The sequence below is a fragment of the Musca domestica genome, unplaced genomic scaffold, assembly GCF_030504385.1.
Source record: "Musca domestica strain aabys unplaced genomic scaffold, Musca_domestica.polishedcontigs.V.1.1 24, whole genome shotgun sequence".
Classification (NCBI taxonomy): Eukaryota; Metazoa; Arthropoda; class Insecta; order Diptera; family Muscidae; genus Musca; species Musca domestica.
In genome coordinates, this window is record NW_026712272.1 from 9,183,083 (window position 1) to 9,203,293 (window position 20,211).

The window sequence follows — 20,211 nt, forward strand, 5'->3', positions numbered from 1 at the left end:
ATGATCTCCTGAGTCTCAAGGAACTCTAGCTGACCTTCTGGGGCTAAAAGATTTCTAGGAGGTCCTCTGTGACTAGAAGCCCTAAAATGGTTTTCTTGACCAAAAAAACTTTCAAAATGTCATCTGGACCTAAAAGGCTTCTAGAAGGTTTTCTGTGTCTCGAAAAAATCTGGACGAGTCTCGAAGAACTCTAGCTGATCTGATAGAAGCCTTAAAATGGTTTTCTTGACCAAAGACTTGACTTCCAAAATGTCATCTGGGCCTAAAATGCTTCTAGAAAGTCTTCTGCGTCTTTTAGACATCTGGACGATATCCTAAGTCACGAAGACCTCCAGGAGATCTTCTGGGCCTAAAAGATTTCTAGAAGCTCGTCTGGAACTATAACCCCTAAAATGGTTTTCTTCGCCAAAAAACTTCCAAAATGTCATCTGGGCCTAAAAGGCTTCTGGAAGGTCTTCTGTGTCTCGAAAAATTCTGAATGATTTCCTGAGTCTCGAAGAACTCTAGCCGATCTGAAAAAAGCCTTAAAATGATTTTCTTTGCTAAAGAAACTTCCATATTGTCATCTGGGCCTAAAATGCTTCTAGAAAGTCTTCTGCGTCTTTTAGACATCTGGACGATCTCCTAAGTCACGAATACCTCCAGGTGATCTTCTGGGCCTAAAAGATTTCTAGAAGCTCGTCTGGAACTATAAGCCCTAAAATGGTTTTCTTCGCCAAAAAAACTTCCAAAATGTCATCTGGGTCTAAAAGGCTTCTAGAAGGTTCTCTGTGTCTTAAAGACTTGAAATTAGGTTATCTTTAACTGGAAGTTCAAAGCTTCTGCACCTAGATTTAGCTCATTTTCTTTTAAACCTAAATCTAAATCTTCTCTCTCTTTCACATTTCTCTCTCCTCCTCTGTAGCTTACCCAAACAACGTGATCGCTCGGCGTCTTACGGCTGTATACCACCCTATGTGGAACAGAATCGCACGATGGTATTCCTCGTTGGTCGCTCAGATTTACGTCTGATCTCACCCGATCGCAAGCAGGTCCTGCTCTACAAGGACTTCAAAGATGTGGCCAGCTGTGCCCAGGGTCAAAAGAATGCCGATCATTTTGGAATTATATGCCGCGAGGCTCACAACGACGGTTATATTGGTTATGTTTTCAAATGTCAATCGGATCATGTTTGCGATGACATCGTTGCAGCCATTTCCCAGGCCTTTGTCACCTGTGCCGAGCAAAAGAAAAAGGAGGCCACCCAAATATTCTCCTGTGATCATTGTCCCATGTTGTGGTATCACAAACTCTGTACCGATGTTGAGGGCCTCAGTGAGAAGAAGACACAGGCGATGATCTTTCGCCGAATTGAAACGCTGACCGATGATGAACAGGATACTATATGGGCGAAATTTTATGGTTCGGAGAAGATGACCGCACCGCTGCAGGAGCAGAATCAATTCCTCATGATGCTGCTGCGGGCTCACTGTGAGTCAAGGCAGCAGCGGCATGTTCACGATACGGCCGAGAATCGTTCGGAGTTCTTAAATCAATATTTGGGTGGCAGTACCATTTTTATGAAAGCAAAACGCTCCCTCACCAATTCCTTTGATCATTTGTTGAAGCGTAAAGCCTCCAAGGATGACATTGGGGCAAATAGTCTGCAGGTCAAGGAACATAAGATAAGGGAAAGTTCAGCAGAACCGAAATTGGAAGGTGCTGGAGGTGGTGACTCACCACCAGAGGGCTTTAGATCCAGATCGAATACCATTGGTGGTACTAGTCCAAGTAAACCGCAGGCGGAACAACTTAAATCACCAATGATGGATATGTGAGTAAATGGTGGATTTTGTTTCAGAGATGGGAGTTTTTAATAAATTTTGTTTTTTCTTTCTCAGATTCATGAAAGTCGGCAACAGCCCCAAAGTGGAGGAGACCCACCAAGGCTCTTGGCGCCAGGCCATACTAAATAGTGTGGTAACACCTTCTAAGGGCATGGATGGAACCGATGGCCAGTCGGAATATTTGTCACCAATGAGGATAACACGTGAGTCAGACGAGGCGGAGGGTCAAAAATCCGTTGGAAATATGAAATTTCTATGAGGCCTGCAGAATTTTTTTCTTTAGAACAACTACCTTCTATAGTCCAAAGGGTCTTCTATTCTCGGAAAACCTATAGAGGGTCTTCTTTGTTAAAAAGACCTCTAGATGTCATTCTGTGTCTATAAGACCCATAGAAGTTTTTTCTGCGTCTAAAGTACTTCCAAGAGATTTAGAAAACCTCCTGAAGGCCTTCTGGGCCTCGAAAAAAAACTCGGTCTTTTTTGTCTTTAAGACCTGTTAAAGGTCTGCTGGGACTAACAGACTTCTATAATGTCCTCTGAGTTTAGAAGAAGGTCTTCTGGGTCTTGAAGATTTCTAAAAGGTTTTATGTGTTTCGAAGACATCTTGAAGCCCTTTTGTGTTTCGAAGATCTCTAGAAGGTCTTTTGGGCCTAGAAGACTTCTTTAAGGTCTTCTGTGACTCAATAACCTCTGGAGAGTTTTCTAAGTCAAGAGAAACTCTAAAAGCTTTTCTGTGTCCAGAAGATCTCTGGAAGGAACTTTAGAAGCTCTTCTGTGTTTAGAAGACTTATTTTAGCTCTTCTTTGCCTAGAAGGTCTCTAGATGTCATTCTGGTTCAAAAGACCTCTAGAAGCTCCCCAGAAGACTTTCTATGCCTATGTCAAAGAATTCTAGAAGAGCCTTTTATTTTTAAGGACTTTAGAAAGTCTGCTTAGACTAGAAGACTTATGGATGGTCCTCTGAGTTTAGAAGACCTCCAAAAGTTCTGTTGAGACTAGAAGACTTCTAGAAGGTCTTCTGGGTCTAGAAGGCTTCTAAAATGTCTTATGTGTCTTAAAGACATCTTGAAGTCCGTTTGTGTCTCGAAGACCACAAGAAGGTCTTCTGGGCCTGGAAGACTTCTGGAAGGTATTCTCTGATTAAATGATCTCTAGAGAGTTTTCTGAGTCTAGAAGAACTCTAGAAGCTTTTCTGTTTCCAAACGATCTCTGGAAGGAACTTTAGAAGCTCTTCTGTGTTTAGAAGACCTCCAGATGGTATTCTAGAGAATCTCCAGAAGGCCTTCTGGGCCTCGAAGAATTCTAGAATGTCTTTTTTGTCTTTAAGATCTGTAAAAGGTCTGCTGGGACTAGAAGGCTTCTGGAAGGTCCTCTGAATTTAGAAGACCTGCACTGAGTTTAGAAGTTGTTCTGGGTCTAGAAGGCTTCTAAAAGGTCTCATGTGTTTTAAAGGCGTCTTGAAGGTCTTCCCTGACTAAATGGCCTGTGGAGAGTTTTCCTAGTCTAGAAGAACTGTAGAAGCTCTTCTGTACTTAGAAGACAACTGGAAAGTCTTCTGTGTCGAGAAAACCTCTGGAAGATCTTCTGCGTCTCTCTGGAGGGTCTTCTGTGTCGAGAAAACCTCTGGAAGATCTTCTGTGACTAGAAGACTTCTAGAGGGTCTTCTGTGTCTAGAAGCTCTGCAGGTCTTCTGTGAGTCTAGAAAGTCTTCTGACCTCTAGAAACCATTCTCTAGGCCTCTAGACGTGCCTTAAACACCACTAAAAGCTATTCTATGTCCAGAGGACCTCTAAAAGATATTTTGTGTCTAGAAAGCCTCTGGAAGATCTTCTGAGTCTAGAGGACCGTTAGATGGTCTTCTGAGTCTAGAAGACCCATAGAAATGTTCGGGATGTTGAAGAACTTGAGAAGGTCTTCTATGTCTAGAATGTCTCTAAAAGGTATTCTGTGTCTAGAAAGTCTCTGGAAGATCTTCTGAGTCTAGAAGATCGTTAGATGGTCTTCTGAGTCTAGATGACCCATAGAAATTTTCGGGATATTGAAGACCTTTAGAAGGTCTTCTATGTCTAGAATATCTTTAGAAGGTCTCCTAGTCATAGCAGACCTTTGGAAGGTTTCCTTCGGAATATCTCCTTTCCATAGAAGTCCTCCAGAAGAAAGAAATCTTTTTGAAGCTCTTTCGTCTACAGAAAAGTTTCAGATGGTCTTCTATCATCAGAATGCATACTGAAGGTCCTCTATCTACAGAAGACTATCATTGAGTCTAAAATTTACCAAGACTTTCAGAAGTTCTCCTATCAATGGGAAAACCTCCAGATTGTCTTCTCCTAATTGAGGTTCTCTGAGTATATATATTTATGTATATAAAGTATGTTATATTTTTAATAACACCTCTCCCTTTCTCCCTCTCTCACCCTCCTTCCAGAACCCAAAATCGGCAAACGAACCCGCGAAGAGCTACGTGAGCTATGGAAAACGGCCATACGTCAAACCATCCTCCTAAATCGCATGGAAACCGAAAATGCAATGCTGCAGGCACGACAAAATGAAAACGAATTGAAACGCATGAAATTGGACTATGAAGAGATCGTACCCTGTGACAGGCAGCTCATTGAACGATGGGACACCTTCATTGAGAGAGATTCCATGAAAATCGGTAACAAACGGGATCCCATTGTCTTGGCTCAAGCCATTAAGACGGGCGTACCACGTTCCAAACGTGGTGAGGTATGGTCATTTTTGGCCGAACAACATTCCATGTATACAGCACCGGTGGATACGAAGAAATTTCCCAATTTCAATACACCCTATCATGCGTTGTTGAAAAATCTCACAGAACATCAGCATGCGATTTTCATTGATTTGGGAAGGACATTTCCCAATCATAAATTCTACAAAGATCCTTTGGGATTGGGTCAGCTGTCGTTGTTTAATTTACTCAAAGCCTATTCGATATTGGATCCGGAGTTGGGCTATTGCCAGGGTTTGGGTTTTATATGTGGCATACTGTTATTGCATGTAAGTTGGAGGACAAGTTTCTAAAAATTACGAACAAAATTATAATTTGTTGCCCTCTTTTTCCCAGTGCGAAGAAGCCGAAGCCTTCCAGCTGCTGAAACATCTAATGTTCCATCGTCAAATGCGCACCAAATACTTGCCGGACATGAAGAAATTCCAGCTACAATTGTATCAATTGTCCCGTCTGGTCAAGGACCATTTGCCGTCCTTGTATGTGTGGTTGGATCAAAACGATGTCTCACCCACTTTGTATGCCGCCCCATGGATTTTGACCGTGTTTAGCTCCCAATTTCCCTTGGGTTTTGTGGCCAGAGTTTTTGATCTGATGTTCTTGGAGTCATCTGAGGTGATCTTTAAATTTGCCATTGCCCTGTTAACGGTGCACGAATCGGAGCTGTTGGCCCGCGAAAACTTTGAAGAGATAATGGATTATTTGAAAACTGTCGTACCGAAAATCGATGCGAAAACTATGGAAAAAGTTTTGAAAATGGTGAGTAGAGAGAAGAGGAAGAATGTGTTACGTCTGTGAGAGAACAGAAAGCGAATGCAAGAAGAAATGTTCTGAAAATCAAAACCTACACTTATTAAACTCAAAAAAAAGCTCCTGTATACCAAAATCTTACAGAATTTCTAGGTTTTACTGAAGAATTCCAGAAGGGGATTTACTCAACAACAAACCCTTAAAAGTCTGTTGATCTAGTAGAGGGTCTTCTGTTTCTAGAATTATCGTGTATAGAAAGAAACTTTCAGGAGGTCCTCTGTGAATTCCATAGGAGGGCAAACCCCCCAACAGTCAGGTAATCTGTGGAGGATTTTCTGTCTCTAGAATTGTCGTATTTAGAAATAAACTTTCAGGACGTCCTCTGTCCATAGAGGGTATTTAAAAAGTCTGGTACTTATGAGGTTTACTATAAAATTTGATACGATTTTCATTCGAGAACCGATTTTCAAAATTTTAAATAGCACCAAAAGTACAATCAGATTATTCCAGAATTATAATAACTTATTGAGATTCCAAATTTTCAGCAGGGTTATACCTGTAATTTAGGTTTCCTTAAATAAACCAGTATTACTTTCCGCTCTTAATAACTCCAAAGGCCTAAATTTTTGTAAGGATTTTTTGTCTGACGTAACAAATCGGTTGGTATTCTCGTTCAATCCAATTTTCTTCGTTTTTCATACTCTCAGCCATATGGCTAGAGAGGGTATACACCATTTGATACGGTAAAATCGTGCATAGTCTAAATGAAGGTTTTAGACCCTAGCTATCTTTGGACCAAATCCGTTTCAGGACATTTAAAGTCGATTGCCTGAGAGTATACATCTGTCGACAAAACCGACTGATACTTTTTAACTTGTTTGGAATTTATAAATCCTTGATCCGGTTTTCAGCATATGCTGAGCTAATATCCAAATTTCGTAGACTTTAATGCAGCACTAAAGGCACAATCAGTATTTTCCCGGATTGTAATAACTTATTGAGATTCCAAATTTTTTTAGCAGGACTGTCCCTGAATACTTACGTTAGGTTAAAGGTCGTGCGGTTGCCGTTTGGTAACCACTCCACTCGGAGACCTGCTGGTCCAATGTGTTCCTCCTAAATGAAGAAAGTGGAAAAAAGAAAGATTGGTGGAAAAAGTGAAGATATTACTGATAGTCTCTCCATAAATATTGAGTTTTCAGCGATTTTAGCTATTATTTGTGATCACTTTTTGAGGCACGAATTATTGAGAACTTTAAAATGGCCATAACTCCTTAAATATTGAGTTTTCAGCGATTTTAGCTATTATTTGTGATCACTTTTTTAGGCATGAATTATTGAGAACTTTAAAATGGCCATAACTCATTAAATATTGAGTTTTCAGCGATTTTAGCAATTATTTGTGATCACTTTCTTAGGAACGTATTATTGAGAACTTTAAAATGGCCATAACTCATTAAATATTGAGTTTTCAGCGATTTTAGCTATTATTTGTGATCACTTCTGTAGGCATGAATTTTTGAGAACTTTAAAATGGCCATAACTCCTTAAATATTGAGTTTACAGCGATTTTAGCTATTATTTGTGATCACTTTTTGAGGCATGAATTATTGAGAACTTTAAAATGGCCATAACTCATTAAATATTGAGTTTTCAGCGATTTTAGCTATTATTTGTGATCACTTTTTTAGCCACTAGTTATTGAGAACTTTAAAATGGCCATAACTCCTTAAATATTGAGTTTTCAGCGATTTTAGCTATTATTTGTGATCACTTTTTTAGGAACGTATTATTGAGAACTTTAAAATGGCCATAACTCATTAAATATTGAGTTTTCAGCGATTTTAGCTATTATTTGTGATCACTTTTTTAGCCACTAGTTATTGAGAACTTTAAAATGGCCATAACTCATTAAATATTGAGTTTTCAGCGATTTTAGCTATTATTTGTGATCACTTTTTTAGCCACTAGTTATTGAGAACTTTAAAATGGCCATAACTCCTTAAATATTGAGTTTTCAGCGATTTTAGCTATTATTTGTGATCACTTTTTTAGGAACGTATTATTGAGAACTTTAAAATGGCCATAACTCATTAAATATTGAGTTTTCAGCGATTTTAGCTATTATTTGTGATCACTTTTTTAGCCACTAGTTATTGAGAACTTTAAAATGGCCATAACTCATTAAATATTGAGTTTTCAGCGATTTTAGCTATTATTTGTGATCACTTTTTGAGGCACGAATTATTGAGAACTTTAAAATGGCCATAACTCCTTAAATATTGAGTTTTCAGCGATTTTAGCTATTATTTGTGATCACTTTTTTAGGAACGTATTATTGAGAACTTTAAAATGGCCATAACTCATTAAATATTGAGTTTTCAGCGATTTTAGCTATTATTTGTGATCACTTTTTTAGCCACTAGTTATTGAGAACTTTAAAATGGCCATAACTCCTTAAATATTGAGTTTTCAGCGATTTTAGCAATTATTTGTGATCACTTTTTTAGGAACGTATTATTGAGAACTTTAAAATGGCCATAACTCATTAAATATTGAGTTTTCAGCGATTTTAGCTATTATTTGTGATCACTTCTGTAGGCATGAATTTTTGAGAACTTTAAAATGGCCATAACTCCTTAAATATTGAGTTTACAGCGATTTTAGCTATTATTTGTGATCACTTTTTGAGGCATGAATTATTGAGAACTTTAAAATGGCCATAACTCATTAAATATTGAGTTTTCAGCGATTTTAGCTATTATTTGTGATCACTTTTTTAGCCACTAGTTATTGAGAACTTTAAAATGGCCATAACTCCTTAAATATTGAGTTTTCAGCGATTTTAGCTATTATTTGTGATCACTTTTTTAGGAACGTATTATTGAGAACTTTAAAATGGCCATAACTCATTAAATATTGAGTTTTCAGCGATTTTAGCTATTATTTGTGATCACTTCTGTAGGCATGAATTTTTGAGAACTTTAAAATGGCCATAACTCCTTAAATATTGAGTTTACAGCGATTTTAGCTATTATTTGTGATCACTTTTTGAGGCATGAATTATTGAGAACTTTAAAATGGCCATAACTCATTAAATATTGAGTTTTCAGCGATTTTAGCTATTATTTGTGATCACTTTTTTAGCCACTAGTTATTGAGAACTTTAAAATGGCCATAACTCCTTAAATATTGAGTTTACAGCGATTTTAGCTATTATTTGTGATCACTTTTTGAGGCATGAATTATTGAGAACTTTAAAATGGCCATAACTCATTAAATATTGAGTTTTCAGCGATTTTAGCTATTATTTGTGATCACTTTTTTAGCCACTAGTTATTGAGAACTTTAAAATGGCCATAACTCATTAAATATTGAGTTTTCAGCGATTTTAGCTATTATTTGTGATCACTTTTTTAGCCACTAGTTATTGAGAACTTTAAAATGGCCATAACTCCTTAAATATTGAGTTTTCAGCGATTTTAGCTATTATTTGTGATCACTTTTTTAGGAACGTATTATTGAGAACTTTAAAATGGCCATAACTCATTAAATATTGAGTTTTCAGCGATTTTAGCTATTATTTGTGATCACTTTTTTAGCCACTAGTTATTGAGAACTTTAAAATGGCCATAACTCCTTAAATATTGAGTTTTCAGCGATTTTAGCAATTATTTGTGATCACTTTTTTAGGAACGTATTATTGAGAACTTTAAAATGGCCATAACTCATTAAATATTGAGTTTTCAGCGATTTTAGCTATTATTTGTGATCACTTCTGTAGGCATGAATTTTTGAGAACTTTAAAATGGCCATAACTCCTTAAATATTGAGTTTACAGCGATTTTAGCTATTATTTGTGATCACTTTTTGAGGCATGAATTATTGAGAACTTTAAAATGGCCATAACTCATTAAATATTGAGTTTTCAGCGATTTTAGCTATTATTTGTGATCACTTTTTTAGCCACTAGTTATTGAGAACTTTAAAATGTCCATAACTCCTTAAATATTGAGTTTTCAGCGATTTTAGCTATTATTTGTGATCACTTTTTTAGGAACGTATTATTGAGAACTTTAAAATGGCCATAACTCATTAAATATTGAGTTTTCAGCGATTTTAGCTATTATTTGTGATCACTTTTTTAGCCACTAGTTATTGAGAACTTTAAAATGGCCATAACTCATTAAATATTGAGTTTTCAGCGATTTTAGCTATTATTTGTGATCACTTTTTTAGGCACGAGTTATTGAGAACTTTAAAATGGCCATAACTCCTTAAATATTGAGTTTTCGGCGATTTTAGCTATTATTTGTGATCACTAAAATGGCCACAACTCCTTAAATAGAGTTATGAGGGTAATCCACGGCTAGAAATCTTGCCTGTAGGGTCAATGTTAGAGAACGAAGACAAATCATGTGATACTTGTTACCCCCCATCAACCTGTTGTGTCTCACATTAATGAGTGCTGGACAGGGACAGAGCAAAAGTTCAAACGTCTAAATTTCTTCTTCGTCTTGACAGATTCTACAATATTCAATACCATTGCTGTCCCATTTCAAGGTCATTGCCCTCACCTTGCAGTGCCCTGTGATGATACCCACCACTAGTTTTAAATCAGGTTTCTACAAGGACTGTAGCGACTTTGTTCTCTTCACCGAGAGTATGGGCCAGATACTTTTGAAGATGCTACATCCCCTTTCGTCCAGCCATTTTTGTTCTGAATTCTCTCAGAGTAGTGCCTACAGGGTGAGATAAAAACACTTAATTGATTGAAAGAAAAAATGTCGGAAATAGTATCAAATTTTATAATAAGTTTAGATTTGTTCGAATTGGTCACCTTTGGCACGAATTATGGCCTTCAAACGGCCAATGAAACCGTCACACGCTGCCCGAATGTTGTTCTGCGGTATTTTGGCCCATTCCCGGCGAAGCATTTGCTTGAGGTGATCCACACTTTGGTATTTTTTAGTGCCAACCTTACTTTCCAAAATACCCCAGACACAATAGCCCAAGGGATTGGTATCCAGAGATTTTGGTGGCCATTGAGCGCTGGAAATGAAGCGAGGAACCTCATTTTGTAACCATTCTTGGGTGGCACGTGTTGAGTGCGATGGTGCTGAGTCCTGTTGGAATGTCCAAGGTGTGCGGCCAAAATGTTTGCGTGCCCAAGGCTTTAATACACCCTCGCGATAATATTCGGCATTTATTCTGATGCCACGGTCGATCAATACGAGCGGAGAGCGACCATCGGCTATTATGGCGGCCCACACCATCACCATGGCGGCCGGCGCTTGAGTTCTGGTGGCCAACCGAAGGTGCACATTTTCAGCTGACCCCTTTGGCAGGTAAACACGATCATTTTGTTTGTTTGCAAACTGCTGGACAACGAATGTTTTCTCATCGGAGAAAACCTAATTCGGCAGTTCACCAATTTCGGCAAAGGGAAGCAACTCTTTGGCTTTTTTAAGTCTATTTTCTTTCCGTTGAGGTGTAAGTTCTTTTACTTTTTGGAATTTCAATGGCTTTACCCCGAGCTTTTTTCAATAACCCAAGATCTGCCGAATGGAATATTGAGATATGTTCAGCTCACGAGCCATGTTACGGCCACTGCGACGCGGGTTTTGATCAAGTCGCTTCTTTACTTTTTGAACCATTTCCGCTAATGTTGCTACCAGTATCACGGAAACGAGTGATGGAACGAGACAGAAAAGATTTATTCCCATTTAAATGCTGGAGTGCTCTAGCGATAGCCACTTGTGGTTTTCCAGCCAAATATAAAGAAATCAAACCATCCCGCCGGAATTCCATCACGAATAACTTTTTTCTGGAAAATTCTCACCAAAATGCTTTTGTAAGCTTGTAAACAATATAATGAGCTATCACTGGAATAATTTTAACAGCTGTCGGACGAGAGGCTTAGAAATGACAGCAATCTAAAGTTGATTGCAGTTTTTCATCTCATCCGTATAGTCACCGTACCTCGTTGTTCCTCGCGACCAATATGTCCATGGCTTTTTTTGTCCGCAAAGATTTCCGCCTGGTACACGCTACAGTCGTTTCTAAGCTTGTAGGATTCGCGAACTTTAAGAGTGCCACAGAAGATACCAGCTCCCGTTCCGCATTCCATCTTTGAACCGTCCGTATAAACAGCTATGCCGCAGGTATGCGAATGTCAGGTGGGTCAAAGCTCAGACGTGGTGAAATATAATCACTTATGTTGGCTTCCACGCCCTAAGATAGCAGAATGTCCAAAGGATTGACTGCGCCATTGGTTTAGTTCTCGGAGTCGAAGAGCACACCTCTATGTGTATGGTTAGTGGCCTTAGTCACAGTAGGGTATCCATTAAAGCTTGAGGTTTCTTCCATAAAAAGTCAGACGAAGACTTATACCAGAAATAGGCCTCTAGACCTTATAAGTTTGCTCTAGAGACTGCAGGAAGCAAATGACTGTAGGGAGCTATGACCACCATCACCTTCAAATCAATGGCAATTTGGTTGTTACAGTTTTCGTCCGACCCTATGTTCCTTATCCAACCATCTACACTCTATTTATGATGCACTTTGCTCAAAACTTAAAGCGAGTAATCTCTCGATATTCCCGTAACCTCATAATCTAACCTCCCATAACCTCATAACCCAATTTTTTCCCCATTTTTCACTTTTTTTTACAGGTCTTCACATTGGACATCAATAAACAATTAATGGAATACAATGTGGAGTACAATGTGCTGCAAGAGGAAATAACCTCAACCAATCACCACTTGGAAATGTTAAATCAGGAGAAATCTCGGAATTCTCATTTGGAACAACAATTACAGGTATCCCACCTATCTTCTATTATTTCTCTCCCAATCTTCTAATCCAAAATCTTTGTTACCAATCCTCCACAGTTTGCCCAATCCTCAATTGTGCAATTGGAGAAGACCCGCTCCTCGCAGCAATCTCAAATCACCAATCTCCAGTCTCAGGTGCAGACCCTCGAACTAACCATACAAACCCTGGGACGATATGTCAGTCATCTGGCCGAACGTAACATCGATTTGGAAATACCCCAAGAGGTGCGTCGGATTCTCCAACAATTGGATGATTTGGAAAAACAACAACGACGTCGTCCTCTCTTCACTGAACGTAAAATCGGTAAATCTGTCTCGGTCAATAGTCACTTGGGGTTTCCACTCAAAGTCCTCGAAGAGTTGAACGAAAAAGAAGAACATGGTTCGCCCCAAAAAACCAAGAAGACACCCTATTTTGAGAATACCTACGAACAGTTGAGGCAACAGAAACGTGGTGGAGGACCCTTGGCCTCGGCCGATGCAACAATATCGCCCACACGACAGATTTCCGCTCCCACCATCCAACAGCCACAGTCGCCGGAATTGGCCCAACCCCAGAGGCAGATGTCGATGCAGCAGCCGCAACAAAGACCGAATCGTTTGTACAACGATAAGGGACCCAATCTGCAGGAGATGCAATCGCGTTTGGATGAATTAAAATTACCCGAACATGTTGATCGTTATATGGCCCAAATTAAAAGTCCCCTTGAGGTGGACAGTGGTGTGGGCACGCCGCTCAGTCCACCCAGTACGAGCAGTAACAGCAGTCAAAGTAGTTCCTTAAGTTCGGGCAGTATTTTCAGTCGCATGGGCTACAAGAATACACCGGCGGTATTCTCCCCCAATGCCAGTCGTCAACTCTTTGGCATGGCGGCCAGTAATGAAGTCGGAGGCTCCACATCACCGGCTAAGGCGGCGGCCGTACCACCAGCCGAAGAACCCAAACTACCCGAGGTAAATAAAACCGAAGCAATGCATCCCCTCAGTATGGTCGGTGAGGTAAATGTTCGATTCAATGGCACAACGCAACTGAAGTCCATACGTCCCGTACATCATGTCAAGAGTCCGGTAACACCACCGGCCACAAAACCCCATGAACAATTGGCTCAAAATGTCAGTGGGGCTGGTGCAAGCTAACGGTTTTGATTTATAACCAAATTCTTGCGTAGCTTCTATTGAAAATGGCCAAAGGGTACCATTTTATATAGGAACATATAAAGAAACACACACAGACAAATAGAGGCAAATTTTAGTGAAAAATGTTAAGTCCTTGATTTAATCTAATCGTAAAAAACAGAAAAAAACAACAGATTTTGAGAAAATACCAAAAACCAAATGCCACAAATGTTTCAGCGTGAGTCCAACCTGAGCTTAATGTTAAAGCAAAATATCCCTCAAAGAGAACAAAAACCAAACCTTGAATAGCTTGAATTGATATTACCAAGAAAAACAAAATGATGCTAACGATTTTCATATACCCCGCGAAAGGAGTGTAAGGATAGTAGGATTGAGAAGACAATTTTGAGAGGAAAAATATATTTCAACTGGAGGAGAATAATAACTTATTGAGATTCCATAATTTTGACTTTTTCCCAAATTATATCGTAAATTTCAGTCACAGAGCCTAAGAGTATCCTTTGCTTCCGAAATTTCCAAAACTTTTACTGGAAAGAGATGTAGGGATGTTTGTAAGCCTCAGGAGAATAATAACTTATTGAGAGTCCATAATTTTTGGATATTTTTTATGATGGATGGACATTTATTCAAATTTCGTATTTAGAGTTCGTAATTGAAACTACAATCTATGACAGAAAATTGCATATGAAGGTCCAGGTCTTCGCATAGGATCAGTACCTCCCTATATTCGGTACTTTGACGATTTTAGGTACAATATTCACCGAAATTGTTTGAAATTTCGCATTTGAAGTTCCTGATAGGTACTATAGCCTGTAACAGGCCTTCATATAACCCCGATATAACGATACCTCCCCTTATTCGGTATTTTGATGATTTTAGCTACATAATCACCGGATTTTTTTTTCTCAAGTTTCGTGTTTGAACATTGTAATGGCTGTTCAAGAATCCAGCCATGGTTTTTTTCTTTTGATGGTTTAACTTTAAATGCAAATATGCTAAATTATAAATTGTCTCCAGGGCAGATCCTTCCAAAATGAGAAAAACCTTTAAGTATAATGGAACGAATTTTAGTAGAGCTTTCACACACAAAAGGTCCGAGAAAATGTTAAATTTGACAGGGTAAGTTATAGAAAATGCGCAGCTGCATATCATGGTACAATAAAAAGGTAAGGTAGAGCTACCAGTTGCTTACAATTTTTTATAAGTGTGCCCGACTCCTGCCTATTTTGTGAATGTATTTATTGTTTTGAAAAAATAAAAACAAAATATTTTTAAAATCAATGATTAGAAGAAACTTATATTGCGGGGGGTGCATTAACCAGATTTGCAAGGGATTAAAAGATATAACTGTTCAGATCATATTTTTGAGAGAACAATCAGCCATTTCATTCATCTTTCGCCCTATTTGACTTATTTTAAAATGTCAAATAAATGAAAACAACTTGTTGGATATAATTTTGAATAATTCTGACAGGAAGCGGACATAGCCTCAGGACTGTATTTCTGTAGTTTTACGAAGCTGTTCTACCTCCATATTGTACCATGCTGTATATGCTTATATAGAGTGAGGGTACTTTTTGCACAAGCAGGTCTATTAAGCACGACTGAATAGTATTTACTCTAAAGAAATCATGGCAATAATGGAAAAAATACAGGGTAGCTAATAGCCCCGGGAAAACATGCTCCAACCATAGCAGCAAAAGAACCAGAGCTACTTCGTCAAATTAGATTTTTTTTGCCACAACAAAAATCTGAATGATTTAATCGTCACAATTTGTATTGGGCTCGAATTTGAACACATGTCCGGCATGAAGCACAAGGTAAGATGAAATAGAGAATCTTCATCCCTATTGGCTCAGGACCCCTGAAGTTTTGCCACATACAGAAGACCTCTTGAAAGTCTTCTATTTATAGAAGAAATTCTGAAGTTTTCCGTGTGTGGAAGCAAATGATTTCTTAAAAATTTCCCCAAAGACAGAAGATATCCTCAAGGTTTTCCATTGACGGAGGATTTCCTAAGCGACTTTTATAGACAAAATATCTATAAATATAAGTCCTTGTAAAGGTCTTTTATAGGCAGAAGACCTCCTGAAGGCATTCCCAAGGCAGAAGGCCATCTGGCAAAATAACTACCCAAGGATGATTATATATTTTCAAAAATTCATTAATTTAATCAAATTTAGGCATTTTTTTGCCAAACCATTATAGAGGAGAAACATTTTGGCACACATGATTTGTTGTGGGGCCCTTTAAAGCAAAGTCCGACCCTGGATACAAAAAAAAATTTTGCGTGGAGGGTATTTAAGGGGAGACCATTTCGCCTTTGTGGCGGTCTCAAAACCACAGTAGTAACAACGAATATCCCCAAATCCCAGTTGCCGTTAAAGGTGTGGGAGCTAGGGAGAGCTTATTGTTAGTATATTGGGGTTAGTTTCTTTTGTGTTTTGGTGGGCACTTGGTGTGGGCCCTGTTAAGCATGTTAGGTTCCTTTTTTATCGGTGGGGTGTCGATGAATTTTTGATAAATACACCCTTTATGCCTTGGAATGCTAAGCCAGGACCTAAGCAGAAAGCCTAGAAGTGATGGGGAACACAATTCTCCACCCTCGATCAGAAAATCCACATTCCGTTCCAAGGGATACGTACATTTGCTGAGAGTTATGTGGAATTCTGTCCGCCATCAAAATAAGGCTACCTGAAATAAAATGAAAAAGGAAATTAATTAATAAAATATAATTTAAGGAGAGAAAGAAAACTGGAACGACGCGCTCTGATACAAACCAGGAAAAGTAAATGAATCTCAGCTGACGAGCTGTCATTATATGCCATTCACAGAAAGGTGATAACAGAGGGGGTGATGGGTTGGGACCATACCTAGCGAGACGACCAAGTTAGCCGGTGCCCATAAGGAAATGACCCCCCTACAACAGCACATATAACAGATTTTGAAAAAAAGTACCATATTTTCAATTTTTTTCTTTCAATTATTTTTGCATTTTGTATCAGATAATGATAAAAAAAAGTGCGGAAAGAAGTAACATTGTCAGGATTGTATTTTCAAACTTCTATGTTTCTCCAGGGGCTAATCAACATCTGCCACATATATCCGAATCCTAAAATTGAAAACTGGTTTAAGTTCCTTAATTAATGCAACAAAGGTTAAACAAGTTACGAAAAATACCCATTGCCAACGCGTTGCCAACTTTACTAATTATTTTTCCTCAATTATTCCTGATTGGAGGAATTGTCTCAAGGAAAATGCTTTCCGTCCAGATATTCATGATTGGGCTGTATAAAAAATAGCTTCCATGATAGAAGAATACAGGTAGATGCATCAAAGCTTGGGAACATTGATATTTCAATTTTTTTAAATTTATTCTCAAAAATAAGTAGATCTTTATATGTTTTCTTATACAACCCAAATCGAAGGTTATTATGATGCGTATTTTTTCAAAAGATTTTACAAATTTCAATAATTTTTCATTGAAAATTTTTTTGACAGTTCATTGTCCCAGCAGCTGTATCGATGTGACTACCTGTATTCTTCTACCATGATAGCTTCCGAAAATCTTTTATAAAGACTTAAGGATTCTCCGATTTTTTTTGTGCAAATTTTACCCAAAGATCACCTAAATTCTCTTCTCAATCTTCTTTACTCTTCTTACACTCCATCAATATTCTGCCGAGACAAAACAGAAAAAGAAAACAAAACAAATCGCACAAAAATGTCAAGCGTTTAAATGTTTGTTGCCATATTAAAAAACTAAAAATGCTTATATTTAAAAGAAATTGTAAATTTATTTATTTTATAAAAGCAAAACAAATATTTAAATAAAATATTAAAAACAATGAGACAAGCTAATAGAAAAATTGAAAAAAATATAAAATTCCCAAACACCTTTTATTTAATCAACTTTAATGTTGTAAATGTGTGGGACAGGAAATATTACAAATAAAAGAAAATTATAAAAAATAAATAAAAAATTATAAAAAAATAAAAAATCATATAAAAATATAATAAATTATAAATAAAACATTAAATTTTAAGAATGAAATCTTAGCTTAGAAATGAATTTTGTGTAAAGAAAAAAAAAACTAATAATAATTATAAACAAATAAGAGTATTCTCATACTATAAGAAGTATTGATGTTGTCCGAGTAGTGTAAAATGTAAAAACAAACAAAAAAATATTTATAAAAAAAAAACAAATATTTATAAAACTTAAAATTATTTACATATATAAAAAACCAATGCTCTATATATATAACAAAATATATTTATAAAAAAATGCTCTATATATAAAAGAAAATTATATATTTTTCAATAAAACACACAATTCGTTATAAGAGTGAGAATGCATAAGGTGCGAGTACATAAAAGGTTTTTTTTGGCTGGCTGAAATCTTCGGCTGTCTTCTTCGAAAAAAACACAAAGGAGCATAGGGCCAAAATCGAACTAAGTCGACCTAAAACTCCTTTGTTAATCTACGAAGAAGCTAGCCGATGACTTAAGCAGGTCAAAAAAGCGTTTTATGTATTCTCACCTAAAGATATTGTTTTCAGGCTTAAATCGTCGGCTGATTTTTTCATAAAAAAATAGTTTGACAATTACTTATGCCAGAAAAAATATTCTATGCGTACTCACCTTAAAAGTGTGAATACATAAAACGTTTCTTTGACTGGCTTAGGTCAACGGCTGGCTTCTTCGTAGAGGAATTAATTAGTTTTAGGTTGACTTAGTTCGATTTTGGCCCTACGCTTCCTTGTTATTTTCCGAAAAAAAACAGCCGATGACTTAGGCCGGTCAAAAGAGCCCTTTATGTACTCTCACCTTAAGTCTCAAACAAGCAAGCAAACACAGTCTCATGCTACTATTATATTATTATTATTGCAAATAAAATATTAAATAATTTTTAAATCATCATTTTAGTCACAATTATTGTTATATTTTTTTAAATTAATAAAATTAAATATAAATTACTATTACTATATAAATATTATTAATTATAAAATATTAATTAGTGATTTTTAGTTACACTATAATTACAGGTCATACTTACTCTCCATCTCTTTCTAACACACACAAAATCGACGTTATGCTCCATTATAAACGCCTATACACCAACACAGCTATCTTCCCTTCTTCTAATATTATTATCATTTAAATCTTTATATATAAATATATATGGAATACCTTAATCTTTCTAGTGATTTTTCTTAATTTAAAAAAAAAACACAATAAATTTGTTAAGTCACAAATCATTGTAAACACAAATCATTGTACTTATATTAAAATAATTATGTCTTAATTTGTAATGAATTTTATGGTTAAAAACATGAAGTATATTGTTTTTTAGTTGTAATATATTTTTAGTTTTTTTTTTTCCAGTTCTTAATTATTATTTTAAATTTTGTTGTATATTTTTTAGGTTATGTTTTATGTACATTCATTAATTATTTTTGCCAAGTAAAATGTTTTAATTTTTTTTTTAAATAAAATGGTTTATTTTTTATTTCCAAAAAAATCGAAAGAACAGTATATCTGTTAATATTTCCGGATAACATTTAAATATTGGATAGCTTCTGGATATCTTCTACTTATAAAAGACGTTTTAGAGATTCATTTTAGATGACCAATTGGAAAACCATGAGGAAGGAAGTCCTTGGACGGATTTTTATATTTTCATATTAAACATAAAACGATAATCCAGTCGCAAATTCGCAGCAAAGTATTTTAATCCTAGTGTCTCATTTAACGATAACCAATCTCACTGAATGGCGTTGCCAACTGCTATTATTACACATTACATGATGTATGGCAATCCTAAACTGACAAAGTTGGCAATTCCATTTGTTAAAGCGGCATTTTTTCAGACACCATTTATTTACAGTTGCTGCGAACAGTTACGAAGTTTTTTTAAAGTCAAATTAAACATTTTTCAAATAATTAACTATTTACGTTTTTTAACATTAAATAAAATCGCGTGTTATTTCAGCTGAAATATGGTCATGATCGTCACAAAACAACGGTCGAAATATAAATTTTAAAAACATGTTACAAAGGAGTAGGTTCCAATGGAATGGGCCAATATTGTACATTTCGTATCGGACCTATATAAATATGATATAGATATTGTGACGTGCCAGGTTTGGACCATGTTGGTTACTTCTTTCGCACAAATAGTAGCATTTGGAAAGGTAAGAGTGTCAGCCATAAATCGAAAATTTTACTATAACTTCCGAACCGCTTATAAATAACCCCATCATGTGACCACTGCTTTATAAGAGATATGTGATAATTTTTAGAAAATGTGCGTGAGGTACCAGATATAGTCGATCGAAATATTCCATTTTCATGCTTCATCTAATACAAAGACAGATGGCATGGGCAAGAAAATCGGACATTTATTTCCAATTTTATGCGAAATTATAAATTCCGATATTCTTCTCGGGTTTCTGCTTATGAGAAATATTTAGATATTGCAAATTGTAAAGAATTGACTGACTTATTTCGCAACTTATGACAGATAAAAGTATTGAAAATTATGAATCTTTGTGCGTGAGGTACCAGAAGGGGTCCGCAGATATATATCATCTTCACAATAGATCTTTTTCTTTGTATGGGTGAATTTTGAAAAGAGTTGGGTGCTTATTTCGCTTTCTTTGAGCGTTTAGTTTTTCAAATCTTGAACCCTAGGCATATGTCAATATATAATGGAAACGACGGCAGGATTCGTGTGGGGCTCAGGAATCCCTTTATAATATGTCAGAAAATATGCCATGCGAACTGTTTACGTACTCACTCCGTAACCGTCGAAAAGTGGATTTCGATTTTTAGACTTTTCATCCATAGGACGATTTATGTATTACTACAATAGATCACTTTCAGAGGATAACTTCAGAAACAGGTACATT

General features: G+C 36.7%; 1 protein-coding gene across 4 annotated transcripts in view; it reads left to right on the forward strand.

The window, feature by feature from the left end:
* Positions 1–13,379, forward strand: part of LOC101893064 (TBC1 domain family member 4) — a 105,810-nt gene extending 92,431 nt beyond the window's left edge. For all 4 annotated transcript variants that reach the window (XM_020034981.2, XM_020034982.2, XM_059123275.1 and 1 more), the window contains 6 exons: positions 905–1,813; positions 1,881–2,029; positions 4,251–4,843; positions 4,911–5,333; positions 11,999–12,145; positions 12,218–13,379. In XM_020034981.2, coding sequence (XP_019890540.2) covers positions 905–1,813; positions 1,881–2,029; positions 4,251–4,843; positions 4,911–5,333; positions 11,999–12,145; positions 12,218–13,297 — 3,301 coding nt within the window. In that variant the 3' untranslated portion in view covers positions 13,298–13,379. The remainder of the gene's footprint in view (positions 1–904; positions 1,814–1,880; positions 2,030–4,250; positions 4,844–4,910; positions 5,334–11,998; positions 12,146–12,217) is intronic.
* The last annotated feature ends 6,832 nt before the right edge of the window (positions 13,380–20,211 follow it).